The sequence below is a fragment of the Oratosquilla oratoria genome, chromosome 32 (genome assembly GCF_046742065.1).
Source record: "Oratosquilla oratoria isolate Oo_2021 chromosome 32, ASM4674206v1, whole genome shotgun sequence".
Taxonomy (NCBI): Eukaryota; Metazoa; Arthropoda; class Malacostraca; order Stomatopoda; family Squillidae; genus Oratosquilla; species Oratosquilla oratoria.
The window spans coordinates 11,536,733-11,560,624 of record NC_134808.1 but is presented as its reverse complement, the minus strand read 5'-3'; the positions used below and the strand labels follow the sequence as shown (position 1 = coordinate 11,560,624).

The 23,892-nt window shown below is 41.3% G+C and overlaps 1 protein-coding gene across 2 annotated transcripts in view; it reads right to left on the bottom strand.

The window, feature by feature from the left end:
* Nadk2 (NAD kinase 2, mitochondrial) overlaps window positions 1–23,892 on the bottom strand; it is a 186,670-nt gene that overhangs the window by 60,344 nt on the left and 102,434 nt on the right. For both annotated transcript variants that reach the window (XM_076213805.1, XM_076213806.1), the window contains one exon: window positions 12,502–12,595. In XM_076213805.1, the coding sequence (XP_076069920.1) occupies window positions 12,502–12,595 (94 nt within the window). The remainder of the gene's footprint in view (window positions 1–12,501; window positions 12,596–23,892) is intronic.

Here is a 23,892-nt window from a genome sequence, read left to right as displayed (position 1 = left end):
CTTACCCCCGATTAGTACTCCCCTTCCTTTGTCCCCGATCTCTCCTTTCCCCCCCTCTGACCCAGATCCTACACCTTCCCCACTACCACCCCAACCTCAACCCCAAATGGCAACATACAACACATACAAAACAAATAACATCCACATCTTCCAACACAACATTGACTGCATTAACACTAAAAAACATGAACTTGAACACTTTCTTAAACAGCACAACATACACATTGCAATTCTACAAGAAACAAAATTAAGACACTCACACAAAACACCATCATTTCATAATTACACCACCATCAGACAAGACCGGACTGACGGCAATGGCGGTGGACTCATCACCCTGATCCACCATTCCATCTGTTTTGTGGACACAAGTGCCACAACCAAAATTCTCCTCCCTACCACAGATAACACAACAGAAACCCAATCCATTCGTATCCGCACAGGCAACAATTCAACACTAACAATAGTTAACATGTACATTCCCCCCCAATCATCCCCCACAGTTCCAAACACCTTCAGACCTCAACTCAGCCAACTAACCTCAATCCCCAACCTGATCATGGGTGGTGACTTCAACGCCAAGTCGTCTGCCTGGTTTGTCGACAACCCTGACACAGACAGAGGGCTTGATATACAGACTCAATTCGACTCATTGACTATCATGAACAACACGCATAATCATACACATATCCCATACCAAGCCCTCTACACTCCCTCCTCTCCTGATATCACCTTTTGCTCCCCCTGCCTAACCCCAACAACATCATGGAGAGTGGTCGGAGCCCTTGGTTCTGACCACCTTCCAATCATCATCACCACCAAAACAAGATGCACCCCAGCTGGCCACAGACACACTTACACCAATTACAAGAGAGCTAACTGGGAAGCCTTTAATGAAGAGACAGAACAACATTTTGAAACACTTAACAGTACACCAATCACAAACATAAACAATGCTGTGCACGCTTTTAATACAATCATACAAAACGCAGACAAGAGATACATCCCTAGAGGCAACAGAAAATCACACAACCCCAACTTCACACCAGAAATCCAAGGCCTCATCAGACAACATGACACACTTAAACACGATACCCCCACACCTATCCCTCAAAACATAGCAGACCAAATACAAACACTAAACACTGTGATTGCCAGTACAATACATGAACAAAAAACACAAAATTGGCAAAACTTTATCAATACACTTGATCACAAAACAAACACCAGCAAATTGTACAAAACACTCAACAGCATCACACTATCCAACACTAACACTACACGCTCTCACGCAGCAATAATCACAACAACAGATAATCTACCCTCAAACAGACAACAAGCAAACGCACTCATACGTCATTTTGCACAGACGAGCCATCTTACATCTCACCCTGACGACCGACGCACCATTCGACGTAAGAAAGACTTTCCCACAGACTCAGACTATACACCCTTCATAGACAGTCAGACAAAACTCATAATGCATAGTCTCAAGCACTCATTTGCCTGTGGCCCTGATAACATAAGCAACATCCACCTAAAACACATTGGACCACAAGGTATACACGCACTCACAAACATTGCAAACTACAGCTATTCACACAACACTATACCCGACATCTGGAAGCATGGTAAAATAATCACCATTCCAAAACCGAACAAAGACCCAACAATCCCAACATCGCACCGCCCAATCACACTTCTCTGCACCCCCTCTAAAGTCATTGAACGCCTAATACAGGTAAACGTCGACTTACGATGGCCGCGACTTACGATTGTTCGACTTTACGATGACGACGACGACGACGATATGATAATTTAACCCCTTCCATACGGTGCCGCACACATAGGCGTCATGAGGAGCAAGTAGATTCGCGACGCTGCCATATCGGCGTCTTGATTATATTTATTGTAGTCGCCCCTGTGTTTTTACATTCTCTCAAATGTGCCCTAAATCCCATTCTCTGTGGTTTTCAAAATTCGCGGGTGAAAGAGAGAACGATCGATATAAGCGGTGACTATATTTTATGATGCGAGTATTATTACGTCACGTCGTACGGCTGGCATTGGCTGCTGCCCGCGAGATTTAAGTTCCGTACTGAAAATACATATTATAGTGTTTGAATATGGTAAAAAGGATAAAAATAATTAAATAAACTACTGTACATGTTTAATAGGCTATATTCAGTATCTCTGGTGGTGAATATACAGGTAGGCTAGGTACAGTGACCACGGAACAGAGTGGGGATCGACTTACGATGAGATCGTCTTACGATGGCTCTATCGAAACCTAATGCCATCGTAAGTCGACGTTTACCTGTACTTAAACTTGTCACACCATATATTCCCCTTGCTGACTCACAACACGGTTTTAGGCCACTACACTCCACAAACACTCTTCTGACAAACCTCACACAAAGAATTTTAGATGGCATCAATTCAGATAGACCCCACCACAGAACACTTCTTATAACATTGGACATTAGTAAAGCTTTTGATGCTATCCCCCGCCACAACCTAACAAATAAAATATATAACACAGACATGCACAATAACACCAAAAGATGGCTGGCCAATTATCTGGCAGGCAGGAATGCTCATGTGTCATATAATGGCCAATCATCGCACATCAGAAAAATTAAGAACGGAGTACCACAGGGCTCAGTTCTATCCCCCACATTATTTAATCTATACATGCATGACTTACCCACGCCAGACACCTCAGAAATACAAATCTCTTCCTACGCAGATGACATAACAATCACATGCACACATTGTAACACAGACAAAGCTGCAGAAATAATCCAGCCTTACCTTGACACACTCAACACATGGTTCATCACAAACAGACTCAAAATAGCTCCAACCAAATCTACAGCAACACTTCTCACCAACTGGACAAAAGAACACAAATACATACCTCATCTCTACATCAACAACACTCTAATACCACACACAAACACACCGAAAATTCTTGGTGTAACATACGATACATCCATGTCTTTCAAACAACACCTCACAAACATAAAAAACAAATGCACACCTAGACTTAACGCACTTAAGTCAATCACTGGAACAACATTTGGACAAAACAAAGAAACTAATATAACAATATACAAACAATGCATACGCTCAGTGATGAATTATGCGAGTCCTGCATGGGCTCCTAATCTCAGTGAGACACACCACAACACCCTTCAACAATACGACAACAACAACAACAACTCTTCCTCCCAATTCTGTCTGCCCCTCCATAGTTTCAATGGTAGCACCTGTTGTGTGAAGATGAGAAAGTCGTTTTTCCTATTGCCAATAAACGTAACACCAAGTACTCCGTGGATCCTTACCCTCTCCGCGTTTGTTTACGTTACGTAATGCAGAAAGAGGGCACCCGCTACGTTTTCCCCTATGCGCAGCATAGTAATTCGCTGCGCCACAATATGGAAGGTTAGGATTGTCACAATTCTCAGCTGGCATGGGTAGAAAAGAAATGTAATGAACATCTGCTGCTTACTTCCCAGAAATGGTCAAAGGATTATGTAAGTAGATATGTGCATTTGATACTCTTTGGAGGAACTTTTATGGAGTAGTGAATATATAAACATAAAAATGCTATTTTCTCAAAACTAGTTTTTTCGCACAAAAGTAACTATAACTTCATGTGTAAATAAGCAATTTTTATCATTCTTGTTGGAAAATGATCGTGATACTTATATCTAACAAAACTAGTTAATTCATTCTTAACCTACTTGATATATATTTTTGACAATTTTTTAAAGTTGTGATTTTACGTTGTTGTTTTTTTATAATTTCCTGTAAGGTTGACTTTCTTTCTTTTTCACTTATAATTACAAGTATACTAGTTTAGGTACATCTGGATGTCTACTAACTGTACACCAAGGGAAATCATTATTCTCCTCATACTTTTGGAAAAATAAATGTTATTTCAAAAATAACTCAAAATTGCAATTAAATTGTCTGTTGTGTAAAAATTTCTTCATGGATTTCAATGAAATTTCTGTCATAGATGCATCCCATTTCCCTGCACATTGTGCTAAATTTCCATTGTCTTACATAAAAAAATAAGGTTGGGAGGACCAGAAATGCATAATCCGATCGAGCGAATCATCGAAATGAGAGTTAACCCCCTTAATGGAGCTGTGAGTGATATCATTATGAATATGTTTCCGGAGGCTGGTATTTGGTGGTTGTGGAGGAAGAGAAGAGAGTATCTGTGTGTGATACAGGTCTTTGGGTGTTCTTTTAATGTTTCTTGGTGTGTGTGGGTGTTCTGCTATGTAGTGTAGCAGGTGTGATGTCTTTGTGGTGGCTGCGGCAAGTGTTTGTGTGCCTCTCATGTCGAGGTGGTCCTTGACTTTGAGGACTTTTGCTTCATGGTGTAAATGGTCTGTAGGTGTTGTATTTGTGCAGCCTGTAATTGTTTTTAGGGCTTTGTTTTGTATGATTTGAAGGGTGTTGTGGTGTGTCTCACTGAGATTAGGAGCCCATGCAGGACTCGCATAATTCATCACTGAGCGTATGCATTGTTTGTATATTGTTGTATTAGTTTCTTTGTTTTGTCCAAATGTTGTTCCAGCGATTGATTTAAGTGCGTTAAGTCTAGGTGTGCATTTGTTTTTTATGTTTGTGATGTGTTGTTTGAAAGACATGGATGTTACACCAAGAATTTTCGGTGTGTTTGTGTGTGGTATTAGAGTGTTGTTGATGTAGAGATGAGGTATGCATTTGTGTTCTTTTGTCCAGTTGGTGAGAAGTGTTGCTGTAGATTTGGTTGGAGCTATTTTGAGTGTGTTTGTGATGAACCATGTGTTGAGTGTATCAAGGTATGGCTGGATTATTTCTGCAGCTTTGTCTGTGTTATGATGTGTGCATGTGATTGTTATGTCGTCTGCGTAGGAAGAGATTTGTATTTCTGAGGTGTCTGGTGTGGGTAAGTCATGCATGTATAGATTAAAGAGCGTGGGGGATAGAACAGAGCCCTGTGGTACTCCATTCTTAATTTTTCTGATGTGCGATGATTGGCCATTATATGACATGTAAGCATTCCTACCTGCTAGATAATTGGCCAGCCATCTTTTGGTGTTATTGTGCATGTCTGTGTTATGTATTTTATTTGTTAGGTTGTGGCGGGGGATAGCATCAAAAGCTTTACTAATGTCTAATGTAATAAGAAGTGTTCTGTGGTGGGGCCTATCTGAATTGATGCCATCTAAAATTCTTTGTGTGAGGTTTATCAGAAGAGTGTTTGTGGAATGTAGTGGCCTAAAACCGTGTTGTGAGTCAGCAAGAGGAATATATGGTGTGACAAGTTTAAGTATTTGGCATTCAATGACTTTAGGGGGGGTGCAGAGAAGTGTGATTGGGCGGTGCGATGTTGGGATTGTTGGGTCTTTGTTCGGTTTTGGAATGGTGATTATTTTACCATGCTTCCAGATGTCGGGTATAGTGTTGTGTGAATAGCTGTAGTTTGCAATGTTTGTGAGTGTGTGTATACCTTGTGGTCCAACGTGTTTTAGGTGGATGTTACTTATATTATCGGGGCCACAGGCAGATGAGTGCTTGAGATTATGTATTACGTGTTTTGTCTGACTGTCTATGAAGGGTGTATAGTCTGAGTCTGTGGGAAAGTCTTTCTTACGTCGAATAGTGCGTCGGTCGTCAGGGTGAGAAGTGAGATGGCTTGTCTGTGCAAAATGATTTATGAGTGTGTTTGCTTGTTGTCTGTTTGAGGGTAGATTGTCTGTTGTGATTATTGCTGCGTGAGAGCGTGTTGTGTTACTGTTGGATAGTGTAATGCTGTTGAGTGTTTGTTTTGTGATCAAACGAATTGATATAGTTTTGCCAATTTTGTGTTTTTTGTTCGTGTATTTTATTGGCAATCATAGTGTTTAGTGTTTGTATTTGGTCTGCTATGTTTTGAGGGATTGGTGTGGGGGTATTGTGTTTAAATGTGTCTCGTTGTCTGATGAGGCCTTGGATTTCTGGTGTGAAGTTGGGGTTGTGTGATTTTCTGTTGCCTCTAGGGATGTATCTCTTGTCTGCGTTTTGTATGATTGTATTAAAAGTGTGCACAGCATTGTTTATATTTGTGATTGGTGTACTGTTAAGTGTTTCAAAATGTTGTTCTGTCTCTTCAGTAAAAGCTTCTCAGTTAGCTCTCTTGTAATTGGTGTATGAGTGTCTGTGACCAACTGGGGTGCATCTTGTTCTGGTGGTGATGATGATTGGAAGGTGGTCAGAACCAAGTGTTCTGAACACTCTCCATGATGTTGTTGGGGTTAGGCAGGGGGAGCAGAAGGTGATGTCAGGAGAGGAGGGAGTGTATAGGGCTTGGTGTGGGATATGTGTATGATTATGTGTGTTGTTCATGATAGTCAATGAGTCGAACTGAGTCTGTATATCAAGCCCTCTGTGTCAGGGTTGTCGATATACCAGGCAGACAACTTGGCGTTGAAGTCACCACCCATGATCAGGTTGGGGATTGAGGCTAGTTGGCTAAATTGAGGCCTGAAGGTGTTTGGAACTGTGGGGGATGATTGGGGGGAATGTATATGTTAACTATTGTCAGTGTTGATTTGTTGCCTGTGCGGATATGAATGGATTGGATTTCTGTAGTGTTATCTGTGGTAGGGAGGAGAATTTTGGTTGTGGCACTTATGTCCACAAAATAGATGGAGTGGTGGATCAGGGTGATGAGTCCACCGCCATTGCTGTCAGTCCGGTCTTGTCTGATGGTGGTGTAATTATGAAATGATGGTGTTTTGTGTGAGTGTCTTAGTTTTGTTTCTTGTATAATTGCACTGTGTATGTTGTGTTGTTTAAGAAAGTGTTCGAGTTCATGTTTTTTCGTGTTAATACCGTCAATGTTGTGTTGTAATATGTTGATGTTGTGTGTTCTGTATGTGTTGTATGTTGCCATTTGGGGTTGAGGTTGGGGTGTTAATGGGGAACGTATAGGATCTGGGTAAGAGGGGGGGAAAGAAGAGATTGGGGACAAAGGAAGGGGAGTACTGATTGGGGATAAAGGCAAAGGGAAATTGGGAGTGGGTAAGGGTGCTGGCTGTGGTTGGGGAGGTGGGAGTGGGATTACTGGAGGGCAGGTAGAACATGTCCAAGTGTTTGTGTATTGGTTTGTGTCAGCAAGTGTTGTACAAGTGAGGTGGGCCCAGTTTTTGCACATATTGCACTGAACTGAGCCCTTTGTCTGTCTGCTCGAGGTAATGGGTTTAGAGCATGTTGGGCATGTGTATTTTGTGGTGGGCCCAGGATTGCTCTCTACATCTCCAGCTAAAAGTAGAAGAGGGGTGATCGCTGGAAAATCACCCCTTAGTGCAGAAAAATTTTAACATTGCATGTTGAGAAAAAGGATTGTGGTACTTCCCAAGGCAGTCGTAGCTCCTCTTGGGGATCGGTGCCACCTGCGTAGAGCCGGTGGCGAGGGCTGGTTGCCGCCGTTTGGTCCCCAACTCTTGGGGTTGGGGGGTGGTCCCACGACGTAGACGCTGCGGCTCCAGGACCAAGTTTTGTTGATTTCTATGATTGCCATAGCTTGTGACTTGAACTTTACTTTCATTGTATGCATGCCATTACTCTTAGAGTGGCCTAACCTACAAATGCTATCAATTCAATCAGTTACATCAAAGTCCTTCCCTAGGGTTACTGAGGTAATTTCTATAATTATTTGCATCTCCATTTTCTTTAACCATCTCCAATCCCTGACCCACTACCCTAGCATTCACCTCTCGCACCACCCCATCCATGTATAAGTTGAACAGCCAGACTGTATGAAGGAGTGATTGTGCCAACAGCACTGTATGGGGCAGAAACGTGGAACATAAGAGAAGAAGAGAGAAGGAGTTTGAATGTGTTTGAGATGAGGTGTCTGAGAAGTATGGTGGGGGTTACTAGGCTGGATAGAGTGAGAAATGAGAAGGTGAGGGGGAGAACAGGGGTGAAAAAGGATTTGGGAGATAGGGTTGATGAAAGAATATTAGGATGGTTTGGACACATGGAAAGAATGAGTGAAGAAAGACTAGTAAAAGAGGTATGGAAGGCAGATGTGGAGGGAGTGAACATGAGGGGAGGTCCTAGGATGAGGTGGATGGATGGGGTGAAGGGGGCTTTGGGGAAGAGGGGAATGTCTGTTGAGGAAGGAAGGGAGAGGACGGAAGACAGAGGTGAGTGGAGAATGGTTGTATATGGATGATGTTGTGACTGCATGAGGAGGAATGGGCAGGGGGGTGGGGGGGTGGGGGGGTAGTATGTGTGAGTAAATTTTGACGCAGCCCGAAGGGATTTCTCCCCGTCCTCTCCTTTTATGCAAGGGGGGACGGAGAGGGGGGGGTCGCCGATTAAATGAAGCGGCCTTGCTGTGGATGTGCTGTGTCTTGCGACACTGCTTCTGACCCAAGGCGGTGGGCAGGGTGTAGGGATGACCCGTCATCCAGGAGGTGCTCAGATGAGAGGGAGGGTGGGAGGGGTGTGGAGTGTATTTAGGGATAAAATGGGTGGGAGTGTTTTTATGCCTTTCCCTTTTTGGCTACCTCCCTTGGAAGGGGGAAAAAGCCTTGGTATATGTATGTATGTAAGATACATCTAGTCTTATCAACTACATCTCTGACAAAAGATTCTCTGTTTTTTCTTTTTATAACCTTAACTATCACTTCATCTAGGTTATCTATTCCCTATTGCTCCATGATATCTTTGAAGGTTACTCTATCTCTCCTATCCTCATTTTTTGTTGGTCTATCCTTTTTTTCCTCCATGATGCTGAGAAGATTTTTGTTGCTCTCTCATTTGTCAGTTTCATTTTCCCTTCTCAATTTGTCAATATTTGCTTTTACAGCCAGGTTTATTTCTTTTTTTTGCTCAAGTTTTTGCTTGTGATCATACAATCTAGCCTCATGGGAGGAAATTAAATCCCTAAATATTCTCCACTATGTTAAAATTTCACTTCCCTCCATGGAAAAATACCCAACTTGAAACTTATCTTTTTTTTTTCTAATTCATCCTAGCACTACACTGATCAAGTTTTTCAATGGACTTAGCTTTTTGGGGGTCAAACCTTCAAAGTCTGCCATAATTAATGTAAATACAACAAAAAAGACAGCTTTCTGCAATGTAAACAAACTACAATTAATTTAGATCTTTTGTTTCCTATCATGAATGACTGCAAAGACAAAGACCACTAATTTCCCTCCCTGACTCTCCAAAAATTGGAATCAGCAAGTATTCTCATCTGGCTTTGCCTGTTAAAGACAAATCTAGGAGTGTCACTTCACATCACCATCATCATGTCTTGATGAAAATTACTATTTTCACTCCCTGACCCTCCCAAAGCTGAAACCAGTAATATTTTGCCTCTACTGTGACCCTGAAATAGCTTTGCTTTCCCCATGTCCACTCAATTGGCAAGTAAGTATTACCATCTGACTCTGCTTGTTAACCTCTTCACTCCAGGGCACATCGCACATCTGGCAGCATTAGCTGCCCAACGTGCAATGTTGCATCATAATAATCGCATTATAAAAAATAAAGTCAGTGCTCAATCGTTCGTTCTCTTTCACCCGTGAATTTTGATTACCATAGAAAATATGATGAAGCCAGTTTAGAGAGAATGTAGGTTACGTAGGTACGACTACAATAAACATAATCAAGACACTGAAGTCGGCATCATTGCATACCCACTTGCTCCTCATGACACCTTCATAGGCGTCACCATATGGAAGTGGTTAAAGGAAAATCTAGGAGCATCGCATTGCATTACCACCACTTTCACTATCTGTGATCAATAGCAATCATGCTGAGTGCTGCAGGCTATTTCATATCAAATTTAGGAATTACAAAAATGAAGAAAGAACTACTGAGGAAAGTACATGATCGGGAAGAAACATATAGAACTTGAAAAGTCAGTAGGAGAAAGATTATGATATTTGCCCAGCAACAATGTACAGAACACACACAGAAAGCTAAATGTTGGAGCTAGATTTTCTTACAATAATACTAAATGACCTTTTTTAAAGCATTATGCAAAACAAATGATATGAGATATTGTTTTTGGAAATTTTGATTAAATCTATCAGATAAATAAGCTTAGAAAAATAAAACCAGGAGAAATAATAAGTGAATAACAAAGAAATTACATAAAAAAAAAAAAAAAAAACAGAAGATAAGGCATGCAGTATAGGAATGAAACTTGTAATTTGCTGGAACAGACTGGTATGCTCTTAGCAGTACTTGTTGAGAAGCTTTCATTTTCACACAGTGTGTAAACAATATAAAATAATGTATCTAACTTGTCGTACATACATACATACATATACCAAAGGCTTTTCCCCCCTTACACGGGGGGGGGGGGGGTAGCCAAAAAGAAAAAGGCATAGAAATCACTCCCACCCATTTCATTTCCCATATATTCCACTCCCCTTCACCCTCCTCCATCCCTCCTATCTTGGCACCTCCTGGATGACGGGTCATCCCTGTATCCTGTCCACTGCCCTGGGTCAGAAGCAGTGTCGCAAGACACAGCACATCCACAGCAAGGCCGCTTCATAAATTCGGCAACCCCCCCCCCTCTCCGTCCCCTCATGCAGCAAAGGAGAAGACCGGGAGAAATCCCTTCAGGCTGCGTCAAATTTTTTTTCATACATACAGTTGAACCTCGAAAGCCCGGACCCCAAATGCCCGGACCCTCGTATGACCGGTCGAAATGAACAAAGGGCGGACTTTTCAAGCAAAGTTCCCTATTTGTCCGGTAGGTAACAGCGATGGCCGTACACGTGTACTCAAACCCTGACCAGTCAAGCCGCCACCAGGGCTGCCGTTTCGTAGAATTTTGTACCAAATCGTAGTAAAATAGCAGCATGTGGCAACTGCACAAGGACATGAGAAATTTTTTGCTACATATCAGCAGGCTGTTAAAAACATTAAAAAACTCAAACTTTTGTTTAAAAATCATAGAACTAGTTATCAAATAATAAATGGTACATCAAAATATGACTTTTATTGGTAATTGTGTTACTTATAAAATATTGTACCCCAAAAGATACGTTTTTGCCATGTAGAAAAAAATTCTACACTAAAGTTTCAGCTTTTAGTGATAATAATATATAAGAAAAAATTATATCTTACTGAATATGTTAGGGCATGGGGGCCTTATATACATTCAAGAATAAAAAAAAATAGAACCAACATTTTGTCAAAGTTTGACAAATATATCTTGCTATGAAAGTCTGAACATGCCCGAGAAAAATGTATGCCTCGGTATGGCAACACTCCCATTCTACACAGCAGTGTAGAAAACGTGGCAACCCTGGCCGCCACCACTGTCCCACGTGCATACCTTCCAATATTTACAGTGTACGTAATAAAAAATACAGTACAGTACACTGTATATACAGTACATTCACATGCCTGTATTACAGTTATTATTACAGAATTATTAGTATTATTACAGTATTGTTATTATTACAGTGTTTGAGTATTATTCTTATATGTTTCTATGCCATATCATACATTGCCTATACTTATACCGCTACGAAAATCTACAGGTGTTAGGGCAATATTTTCGATGACCGGACTTTTGGCATGACTGGACCACCCTTCCTCCCAATTAGTCCGGGCTTTCGAGGTTCGACTGTACTTCCTCACCCCCCATCCCCCACCCACTCCCCCTCATGCATCACAGCCTCATCTATACACAACCCTTCTCCATTCACCCCTATCTTCTGTCCTCTCCCGTCCTTCCTCCACAGACATTCCTCTCTTTTGTAAAGCCCCTTTCACCCCATCCATCCATCTCATCCTAGGACGCCCCCTCATATTCACTCCTAGTTGTAACAAATCACTATAATTAACCTTTTTCACTCACACACTTGGGCCAAGATGACAAAATATCTGTATTGTATTGTAGAAAACAGTATTTATAAAGCTTTTGTGGTATCCAGGAGATGTAGTGTGAACATGATGCAGTACAGTATTTTGAGTAGGAGCACACTGCAAAAATATTGAATGTGTTATGTGTTCTACCCTTGCTTTTTTGAGTGCCCAAAGGCAGCATTGCAGAACCAACATGCACACAGGTAAGCACCAATGATGCATCAATATAAAAACTTCTTCAGAGATATTTCAGTTCAAATAGATAGCCCAAACATATGCTGTTTATCTACATATCTTACCTATTGTCAGAGATATTCAGGGAGTGAAGACCACTCTCAAAAGACAATGAAAAACTCAATATCACTTAAGGAATTGCCTGTTTCACTACCGGACACTTGGGCTGGCATACATATTGATGGCATCAGAATTAATACCAAGAGCAGACAATGAATATTATAATAAAAAAATTCCTTAAATATGTAGTACTTTTAAGACAAGATATTTGTTTTAAACATGGTTCTTGTGAAAATAGATTACATAACAAAAGAAAAAATGTGAAGTTGTACCTGGGCTTGGTGATTATCCTTTAGTTTATATACGTACCTCATTGAGAGCCAGAACTGGTAGAACCCTCCTTAGCAAGCCTGAACTGTTGCATTTTTCTGTGCTCTGATGTTGAAGGTCCAGATCCAGGTACCTATGAATTAACAAATAATTCAGAAAAGACTGGTGATTTCTTTAGAATTTGTCTTATAAAAGTGATCATGTGGGATAGAATATTCATAATCACAAATGAATCTATGTTTGAGGAGTCCTATGCAGTTTAGATAAATGCTGACTGAAGTCCCAAGAAACCTTTAACCTCTTCAATATAAGTCAAATATTCATCCATACATCAGGTTGCCTGATGTACAATGATGCATCACAATATGGGCATTACAAAATATAAAGGCACTACAGTTGTACTCATTCCCTTTCACCCTGAATAAATGTAACATCACAGAAAACATGATCAAGCCTGTTCACAGGATACATAGGTCACTAAGCCACAACAAAATAAATACAGGTAAACGTCGACTTACGATGGCCGCGACTTACGATTGTTCGACTTTACGATGACGACGACGACGACGATATGATAATTTAACCCCTTCCATACGGTGCCGCACACGTAGGCGTCATGAGGAGCAAGTGGATTCGCGACGCTGCCATATCGGCGTCTTGATTATATTTATTGTAGTCGCCCCTGTGTTTTTACATTCTCTCAAATGTGCCCTGAATCCCATTCTCTGTGGTTTTCAAAATTCGCGGGTGAAAGAGAGAACGATCGATATAAGCGGTGACTATATTTTATGATGCGAGTATTTTTACGTCACGTCGTACGGCTGGCATTGGCTGCTGCCCGCGAGATTTAGGTCCGTACTGAAAATACATATTATAGTGTTTGAATATGGTAAAAAGGATAAAAATAATTAAATAAACTACTGTACATGTTTAATAGGCTATATTCAGTATCTCTGGTGGTTAATATACAGGTAGGCTAGGTACAGTGACAACGGAACAGAGTGGGGATCGACTTACGATGAGATCGTCTTACGATGGCTCTATCGAAACCTAATGCCATCGTAAGTCGACGTTTACCTGTATAATCAAGAAGCCGACGCCGGCATTCTTGTATACCCCAGTCACTGTTCATGATGCATACATAGGCATCACCGTATTCTAGAAGTTAACTTTAGCAATGTACAAATAGAACAAGAAGAACCAATAAAACAAAATATGAATATAAGAAAACCACGATTGTATATCCAGAGATCAAAAGAGATGAATAAAGAAACTTTGAGGAAAAGGTAAATGACATATGTAGAGATTAAGCAAAACTGTTCTATAGGTCTGTAAATGGTAAATCAATGCATAGGGAAGTAGTAAATAGGCTGGAAATAAATTGATGTCTATGATGGTGCCAAAACATCAGCAGAAATAATGAATACTAGTCTTCAATTGTTGTTTACCAAGGAAAGTTACTTTATGGAAGAGGTGAGAATAAATGAATGAATGGGGCTAAACAATATAAAGTAGATATGTATTGAGTGCAAAGATTAATAATAGCATCTTAAATTAAATACTCAAAGGATGTTGGAAACAGCTGATGGATAGTACCTAGCCACTGAGTATTCCCTAAAGCAGGATTGGGGAACATCCAACCAGTGGGCTGTACAAGGCCTATATAATCATTTAGTCAGGCCAACCATGGAAAGTGCAGGCTCAACTCCAAATTCAATAAATCAGGGTCCAAGGAGTTCCTTTTATAACAATATAAACTGACATGATAATAAATGTATCAATATAATAATGCATAAACATTATGGTCAATGTAAGTTAAATGTTTGACATAGTAATGAAGGAAAGAACAGTTGGCCATCTTTTAAATTAATAGCAAGTGCAGCTCGACTTTATTCAATAAATCTATGTCCTTAGAGTTTTTTCTTCATAACAATATAAACTGGCATGGTAATAACTGCATCATGTGTGAACTTTTTGCTAAAAATAAGTTAATTGTTTCATAAACTAATAAACAAAAGAGCAGTCAACCACCTTTTGAATAACAATTTTGTATGGCCCACAAATGATAATGTAAATATCCAAAGGGCCCTTGATTGATAAAAGGTTCCCCACTCCTGCCCTAAAGGAAGGAAAAACATCAAATAATTTAAGTAGAATTTGGCACATGTAGTATCAATTTAGAATGACGGGAACAAGGAGAACCCTTTCTTTTGCAGACAAGTGTCCTTGACCAGTGTTTCTTTTATTCAGTGCTTATGTGTATTTACCTGAAAGTAGTGTATAGGATATGGAATTATTCTCATAGAGTCCTGTCCCAATATCTCCATTTATCAAACTTCTTAAATTCACTTAAGCAGCTGAACTGCACTATATCTTCATCCAACTTATTCCCCATCTCCACACACCTGCATAGAAAACTGTACTTTTTTTGTCTTTCAGACATCTTGTTTTTTTAATTTTCTCGTGTTCTCAGGTTTCTCTTAAAGTTTGGACTACGGAGACTTCTTATCTATTCTGAAGAGAACATTCATGTCTCCTCTGGTTCTTTCTTCCAATGTGGGTAAATTCATCTCCTGAAATCCTTTCATATGATTTGTCTTTCAAGGTGGGGCTCATTTTCATTACTACCAATTGGATTCTTTCAATTTTCTTTATATTTTTGTTTTTATATGGAGACCACACTACTACCACATACTCCAATTTCGGTCCTATTAGAACTTGGACCAGTTTCTTCATCATAGCCTTGTCAATGTGATGAAAAACAACTTTTATATTTTTCAGCAACCTGAAAGTCTCCTGTAATCTTGTTTATAAGCTTTTCAGGTGACAAACTGTTCATTATTTGAAGGCCTAGATCCTTTTCTTGCTCCATCTTTGTGATAGGTTTGTTTCCCTTGGAATACTGTTCTGACGGCCTTTTTATACCTTTGCCCATCTCTAAAACTTTATACTTTTTTGCACTGAACTTCATATTCCATGTCTGGCTCCAGTCATAAATGTTATTTTCATGTCCTTAGCTTGAGTTGTTGTTGTTGTTGCTGTCGTTCCCTAGACTGTTTGTCTGAGCAGTCCCGTCTCCCCAAGGAATGCTACAGCCGAAACTGGGATTTCCCACAAATCCTTTATAGAGTGTATGTTGTGTTGTTTGCATGCATGATTGTGTATAATGCAGTCTTCCATTATGTGGTGTATGGTATGGGGTGAAGTGTTACATCCTGGACAGCTGTTCACAATGTGGTCATCCAGCCTCTTCTGGCAGCTTAGAAGTGCTGGGTGGTGGCCGCACTGCAGTCTGGCCAGGTGGACTCTGTCCTTTCGTGGGAGAGAGGATTCAGAAAGGTGGATATCAGGGGGTCTGGCATGCAGCAGTGTGTTGTCTTTCAGTGTGTTAATGGAGCGGTGAGTGATATGATTATAAATATGTTTCCGGAGGCTGGTATTTGGTGGTTGTGGAGGAAGAGAAGAGAGTATCTGTGTGTGATAAAGGTCTTTGGGTGTTGTTTTAATGTTTCTTGGTGTGTGTGGGTGTTCTGCTATGTAGTGTAGCGGGTGTGATGTGTTTGTGGTGGCTGTGGCAGGTGTTTGTGTGCCTCTCATGTCGAGGTGGTCCTTGACTTTGAGGACTTTTGTTTCATGGTGTAAATGGTCTGTAGGTGTTGTATTTGTGCAGCCTGTAATTGTTTTTAGGGCTTTGTTTTGTATGATTTGAAGGGTGTTGTGGTGTGTCTCACTGAGATTAGGAGCCCATGCAGGACTCGTATAATTCATCACTGAGCGTATGTTGTATTAGTTTCTTTGTTTTGTCCAAATGTTGTTCCAGTGATTGACTTAAGTGCATTAAGTCTAGGTGTGCATTTGTTTTTTATGTTTGTGATGTGTTGTTTGAAAGACATGGATGTATTGTATGTTACACCAAGAATTTTCGGTGTGTTTGTGTGTGGTATTAGAGTGTTGTTGATGTAGAGATGAGGTATGTATTTGTGTTCTTTTGTCCAGTTGGTGAGAAGTGTTAATGTAGATTTGGTTGGAGCTATTTTGAGTCTGTTTGTGATGAACTATGTGTTGAGTGTATCAAGGTATGGCTGGATTATTTCTGCAGCTTTGTCTGTGTTATGATGTGTGCATGTGATTGTTATGTCGTCTGCGTAGGAAGAGATTTGTATTTCTGAGGTGTCTGGTGTGGGTAAGTCATGCATGTATAGATTAAAGAGCGTGGGGGATAGAACAGAGCCCTGTGGTACTCCATTCTTAATTTTTCTGATGTGCAATGATTGGCCATTATATGACACGTAAGCATTCCTACCTGCCAGATAATTGGCCAGCCATCTTTTGGTGTTATTGTGCATGTCTGTGTTATATATTTTATTTGTTAGGTTGTGGCGGGGGATAGCATCAAAAGCTTTACTAATGTCTAATGTTATAAGAAGTGTTCTGTGGTGGGGCCTATCTGAATTGATGCCATCTAAAATTCTTTGTGTGAGGTTTATCAGAAGAGTGTTTGTGGGGTGTAGTGGCCTAAAACCGTGTTGTGAGTCAGCAAGGGGAATATGTGGTGTGATAAGTTTAAATATTATGCGTTCAATGACTTTAGAGGGGGTGCAGAGAAGTGTGATTGGGCGGTGTGATGTTGGGATTGTTGGGTCTTTGTTCGGTTTTGAAATGGTGATTATTTTACCATGTTTCCAGATGCCGGGTATAGTGTTGTGTGAATAGCTGTAGTTTGCAATGTTTGTGAGTGCATTACCTTGTGGTCAAATGTGTTTTAGGTGGGTTTTACTTATGTTATCAGGGCCACAGGCGGATGAGTGCTTGAGATTATGTATTACATGTTTTGTCTGACTGTCTATGAAGGGTGTATAGTCTGAGTCTGTGGGAAAGTCTTTCTTACGTCGAATAGTGCATCGGTCATCAGGGTGAGAAGTGAGATGGCTTGTCTGTGCAAAATGATTTATGAGTGTGTTTGCTTGTTGTCTGTTTGAGGGTAGATTGTCTGTTGTTGTGATTATTGCTGCATGAGAGTGTGTTGTGTTACTGTTGGATAGTGTAATGCTGTTGAGTGTTTTGTACAATTTGCTGGTGTTTGTTTTGTGATCAAGTGAATTGATAAAGTTTTGCCAATTTTGTGTTTTTTGTTCGTGTATTTTATTGGCAATCAGTGTTTAGTGTTTGTATTTGGTCTGCTATGTTTTGAGGGATAGGTGTGGGGGTACTGTGTTTAAATGTGTCTCGTTGTCTGATGAGGCCTTGGATTTCTGGTGTGAAGTTGGGGTTGTGTGATTTTCTGTTGCCTCTAGAGATGTATCTCTTGTCTGCATTTTGTATGATTGTATCAAAAGTGTGCACAGCAATGTTTATATTTGTGATTGGTGTACTGTTAAGTGTTTCAAAATGTTGTTCTGTCTCTTCAGTAAAAGCTTCCCATTTAGCTCTCTTGTAATTGGTGTATGTGTGTCTGTGGCCAACTGGGGTGCATCTTGTTTTGGTGGTGATGATGAGTGGTCAGAACCAAGGGTTCCAAACACTCTCCATGATGTTGTTGGGGTTAGGCAGGGGGAGCAGAAGGTGATATCAGGAGAGGAGGGAGTGTATAGGGCTTGGTGTGGGATATGTGTAGATTATGTGTGTTGTTCATGATAGTCAACGAGTCAAACTGAGTCTGTATATCAAGCCCTCTGTCTGTGTCAGGGTTGTCGACATACCAGGCAGACGACTTGGCGTTGAAGTCACCACCCATGATCAGGTTGGGGATTGAGGCTAGTTGGCTAAATTGAGGTCTGAAGGTGTTTGGAACTGTGGGGGATGATTGGGGGGAATGTATATGTTAACTATTGTCAGTGTTGAATTGTTGCCTGTGCGGATTCGAATGGATTGGATTTCTGTAGTGTTATCTGTGGTAGGGAGGAGAATTTTGGTTGTGCCTTAGCTTGAGTAGAATCCTGTGGTTGTGCTGTGTCATGTGCTTGTGTAAATAAAGTCTCCTGTTTGTAATTTTTTTTGGCATGCCTTGTGTGAATATGATGTATAGTGTATATTATAATATGTATTTCTTAAAATGTTAAACATTGTGCACTACCCGCCTGATGGGGGCATGCTTCTACTTACTGTCAGATGACGCCAAGCTCAGAAATGTTACATAATTTGGTGTGAAAATTTATTCTGTTTTCCCATTGGTTGGAGGTGTTTAAACTATGTTCTTCAGATACATTTTGGCATCCTGGAAATGTAAGCACCTATTCCCAGGCTATAAAAGGGGAAGTGGAGAGCAACCAAAGAGAGCCAATAGAAGAGAGGCAGAGAGATCCAGAACACAAAAAGAACAGAAAAGCCAAAAAAAGAAGCAGATGCCCATGGTCCATCTGAATTATTACATTTATCAATTACGACAACTCCACTAAACAAGTCCTTTGGACCACATTAGTTGCCCTATCTCCATGTCAAGCGCAAAGCCTTCATGTTTTTCTGAATTGTTTCAGACATCTCCAGACTGCTGCTGGACTAAGTGTTGCAATCAAGACAGACTGCAAGAGAGAGATGTCACAAGGCATGTCACAGCACATTATTCTGCCAGAGACGAGGATAACGTTAGCTACAGCACCATGCACGCAAACACACACACACATGCGGTGGCTCCTCCACAACTTTCATTGGGCCCCCACCCCCTCCAACTGGTCCAATCCACCAAGATCTTGGGCATCACATTCGATCAACAGTTAAATTGGAACCAACATGTCACCAACATAGTCAGGACAGCGTCTTACAAACTGTATATGCTGAGCAGATTAAAATCATTAGGAATACCTACATCTGAGCTACAGGAGGTCTACAAGACTTTCATACTCCCCACCCTCATGTATGCCTCACCAGCCTGGTCCAGCTCACTCACCTTCACACAGAGACAAAAGTTGGAGAGGATACAAAAGAGAGCGTGCAGGATCATCCTGGGAGTGGAGTACAGCAGTTACGACCACGCTCTTACCACCTTCACTCTATCTAGGGTGTCACAACGACACAGTGAGGCACTAAAAAAATTTGAGGAAAGCCTGCTTTCCCACCCTAGACACCGTCACTTCCTCCCTCCCGATGCTCCACCTACTCGCCACGCCACTAGACATAGAAATAGGCTCGAACCAATCAAAGCGCCAAGGACTGACCGCTACAAAAACAGTGCCATCCCATCCATTGTGCACATAATGAACTCCATGTAAACTTGTACCGTGTATATACTCTAAGTTTTACATTTTTAATAAGCTTTTGTAATGTATTATTGTCAGTGTACTACTGCAATCAAAATAAACCTTTTATTATTATTATCATTATATTTTAGGAGTAGTGTGGTACTGGATCACCAGCAAGACCTGACCTTTTCCATGATAATGAGGGAGACCTCACAACCAGGCAAATGCCCCACTGTCAGGTTCGCTGTCAACTTCCACAAGGCGACCGTTAAATACTACCATATACATGACATTTCTTTTGTATATATTTTTCCTCTCTCTTCCATTTTATTCATGCTATGTGTGGAACAAGGAGGGTGGGAGGAAATAGAAGGAACAGTAGTGAGTGGTGGGATGAGGAAGCAAAGAAGAGTGTAAAAGAGAAGAAACAGGCATTCATAGATTATACAAATTATGACATGGGAATCGTATGAGAGGTACAAAGTAAAGAGAAGGGAAGTTAAGCATAAGAAGAAATGGGGTAGGAGTATGACAGAAAATTTTGAAAGTAATAAAAAGATGTTTTGGAAAGAAATTAAAAGAGGAAGAGGAGGCGAATCAAGTAGAGAAAAAAAGGTAAAAGGTGCAGATGGAGAGATGATAATGGAAGAGAAGGCAGTGAGAGGAAGGTGGGCAGAGTATTTTTGGGAGTTCCTAAATGTGAAGGAGGATAGGGAGGGAAAGGTAGTTGCAGTGGGAAGCACTAAGAAAATTAATGTGATGAGTGAGGAAAATGGAGGAGAAATAGGAAAAGATGAAGTGAAAGCAGCTGTTAAGATGATGAGAGCAGGTAAGGCACCTGGGTTGGATGGATGTCATGCAGAATGTCTGAAGAGAGGAGATACAGTTATGGTGGATTCGCTAGTGAGGTTATTTAATGTTTGTTTAAGAGAGGGTAGAGTGCCAGAGGATTGAAAGAGTGCCTGTGTAGTTCCGCTTTACAAGGGAAAGGGGGAAAAGTGTGAGTGTAGTACTTTGAGAGGGATCAGAATTTTGAGTGTAGTTGGGAAGGCTTATGGGAGGGTCTTGATTGAGAGGATTAGGAGAGGAACAGAGGGAGTAATTGGTGAGAAATAATGTGGTGTTAGGACAGGTAGGGGTTGTGTAGATCAGATTTTTGTGATAAGACAGATATGTGAGAAAACTATAGGAAAAGGTAAGGATGTTTTTTGGGCTTTTATGGATCTGCAAAAAGGCTTACGACAGGGTAGACAGGAAGGCACTGTGGGAGGAACTGCAGATATATGGGATAGGAGGAAAGCTGTTAACAGCAGTCAGGAGTTTTTATGAGAGAAGTAGAGCTTGTGTTAGGATTAGAAATGGAGAGAGTGAATGGTTTAAGGTAAAGGTGGGACTTCATTAGGGATGTGTTATGTTGCCCTGGCTGTTCAATCTATACATGGATGGGGTGGTGCGAGAGGTGAATGCAAGGGTAGTGGGTCAGGGGTTGGAGATGGTTAAAGAAAATGGAGAAAAGTGGGAAATAAGCCAGTTGTTGTTTGCTGATGACACTGCGCTTATAGCAGGATCAGAGGAGGGATTGAGGAAGTTAGTGACAGAGTTTGAGAAGGTGTGTGAAAGAAGGAAGCTGAAGATAAATGTGGGCAAAAGTAAGGTGATGAGATGTACAAGGGGAGAGAGTGACAGTAGGCTGGAAGTGAGCATTAAGGGTGAGAGACTGGAGGAAGTGAATAGTTTTAGATACTTGGGTGCGAATGTGGCAGGAATGGGAGGAGTGGGGATGGAGGTAGAATGTAGATTAAGAAAAGCGAATAAATGCCTTGATGGATTAAAAAGTGTAATGAGAAATAGACATCTGGGAATGGATGCTAAGAGGAGGCTATATGAAGGAGTGATTGTGCCAACAGCACTGTACGGGGCAGAAACATGGAACATAAGAGAGGAAGAGAGAAGTTTTAATGTGTGAATGAAATGTCTGAGAAGCATGATAGGGGTTACTACGCTAGATAGTGTGAGAAATGAGGAGGTGAGGAGAACAGGGGTGGAAAGGGAGCTGGGAGATAGGGTTGATGAAAGAGTATTGGGATGGTTTGGACACATGGAAAGAATGAGTGAAGAAAGATTAGTAAAAGATGTGTGGAAGGCAGAGGTGGAAGGAGTGAATATGAGGGGGCGTCCTAGGATGAGATGGATGGAGTAAAAGGGGCACTACAAAAGAGAGGAATGTCTGTTGAGGAAGGATGGGAGAGGACAGAAGATAGGGGTGAATGGAGAAGGATTGTGTATAGATGAGGCTGTGATGCATGAGGGGGAGTGGGTGGGGGATGGGGGGTAAGGAAGTTTGTATGAGAAAAAATTTGACGCAGCCTGAAGGGATTTCTCCCAGTCTTCTTCTTTTCTGCATGAGGGGATAGTGAGAGGGGTCAATGAATTTATGAAGCGGCCTTGCTGTGAATGTGCTGTGTCTTGCAACACTGCTTCTGACCCAGGGCAGTGGACAGAATGCAGGGATGACCTGTCATCCAGGAGGTGCCAAGATAAGAGGGAGGGAGGAGGGTGGGGGGGAGTGGGATATGTTGGGAATGGAATGGGTGGGCATGGTTTCTATGCATTTTTCTTTTTGGCTACCCCCTGTGTAAGAGGGAAAAAGCCTTTGGTATATGTATGTATGTTTTCCTATTGACAGGAAGGCAGGAAGGCACTGTGGGAGGTTATGCAGATATATGAGAGCAGTAGAGCTTGTGTTAGGATTAGAAATGGAGAGAGTGGTTTGAGATAAAGGTGACTTCATCAGGGATGTGTTATGTCACCCTGGCTGTTCAATTTATACATGGATGGGGTGGTGCAAGAGGTGAATGCAAGGGTGGTGGGTCAGGAACTGGAGATGGTTAAAGAAAATGGAGAAAAGTGGGAGATATGATAGTTGTTTACTTACAACACTGCACTTGTGGCAGGATCAGAGGAGGGACTGAGAAAGTTAGTGACAGAGTTTAGGAAGGTGTGTGAAAGAAGGAAGCTGAAGATAAATGTGGGTAAAAGTAGGGTGATGAGATGTACAAGGGGAGAAAGTGGCAGCAGACTGGAAGTGAGTATTAAGGGTGAGAGACTGGAGGAAGTGGATAGTTTTAGATACTTGGGTGTGAATGTGGCAGGAAAGCAAGGAGTGGGGGTGGAGGTAGAATGTAGATTGAGAGAAGCGAGTAAATGCCTTGGGGGATTAAAAAGTGTAATGAGAAATACATATTTGGGAATGGATGCTAAGAGGATATTGTATGAAGGAGTGATTGTGCCGACAGCATTGTATGGGGCAGAAACATGGAACATAAGAGAAGAAGAGAAAAGGAGTTTGAATGTGTTTGAGATGAAATGCCTGATAAGTATTATAGGGGTTACTAGGCTAGATAGAGTGAGAAATGAGGTAAGGAGGAGAACAGGGGTGGAAAGGGAGTTGGGAGGTAGGGTTGATGAAAGAGTATTAATATGGTTTGGACACATGGAAAGAATGAGTGAAGAAAGATTAGTAAAAGAGGTGTGGAAAGCAGAGGTGGAAGGAGTGAACATGAGGAGGCGATCTTGGATAAGATGGATGGAGTAAAAGGGGCACTGGGAAAGAGGGGAATGTCTGTTGATGAAGGATGGGAGAGGACAGAAGACAAGGGTGAATGAAGAAAGGTTGTGCATGGATGCTGTGATGCATGAGGGGGAGTGGGTGGGGAATGGGGGGTGAGGGAGACTGTATGAGAAATAAACTGACGCAGCCTGAAGTTATTTCTCCCCGTCTTCTTCTTTTCTGCATAAGGGGATGGAGAGGGGAGTCAATGAATTAATAAAGTGGCCTTGCTGTGGATGTGCTGTGTCTTGCAACACTGCTTTCTGACCCAGGGCAGTGGACAAGATACAGGGATGACCTGTCATCCAGGAGGTGCCAAGATATGAGGGAGGGAAGAAGGTAGAGGGCAGTGGAGTATGTAGGGGATGGAATGGGAGTGGTTTCTATGCTTTTGTCTTTTGGCTACCTCCAGTGTAAGGGGGAAAAGAGCCTTTGGTATATGCATGTATCTTTTCCTATTGTACTAGATTAGGTATATTTATTGTAATTAGCTAGCAAAATATTGAGTGTATCACTCAATTTGTTTCATGCCAATTTTGGCCTCTTGTATATAAATGCTATCTGTAAATTGATGTAATGTCAACCGACACCAAACCCTTCTTCACCATGAATCAATGTTCAGTGAACAGATTAACCACAGGCTAT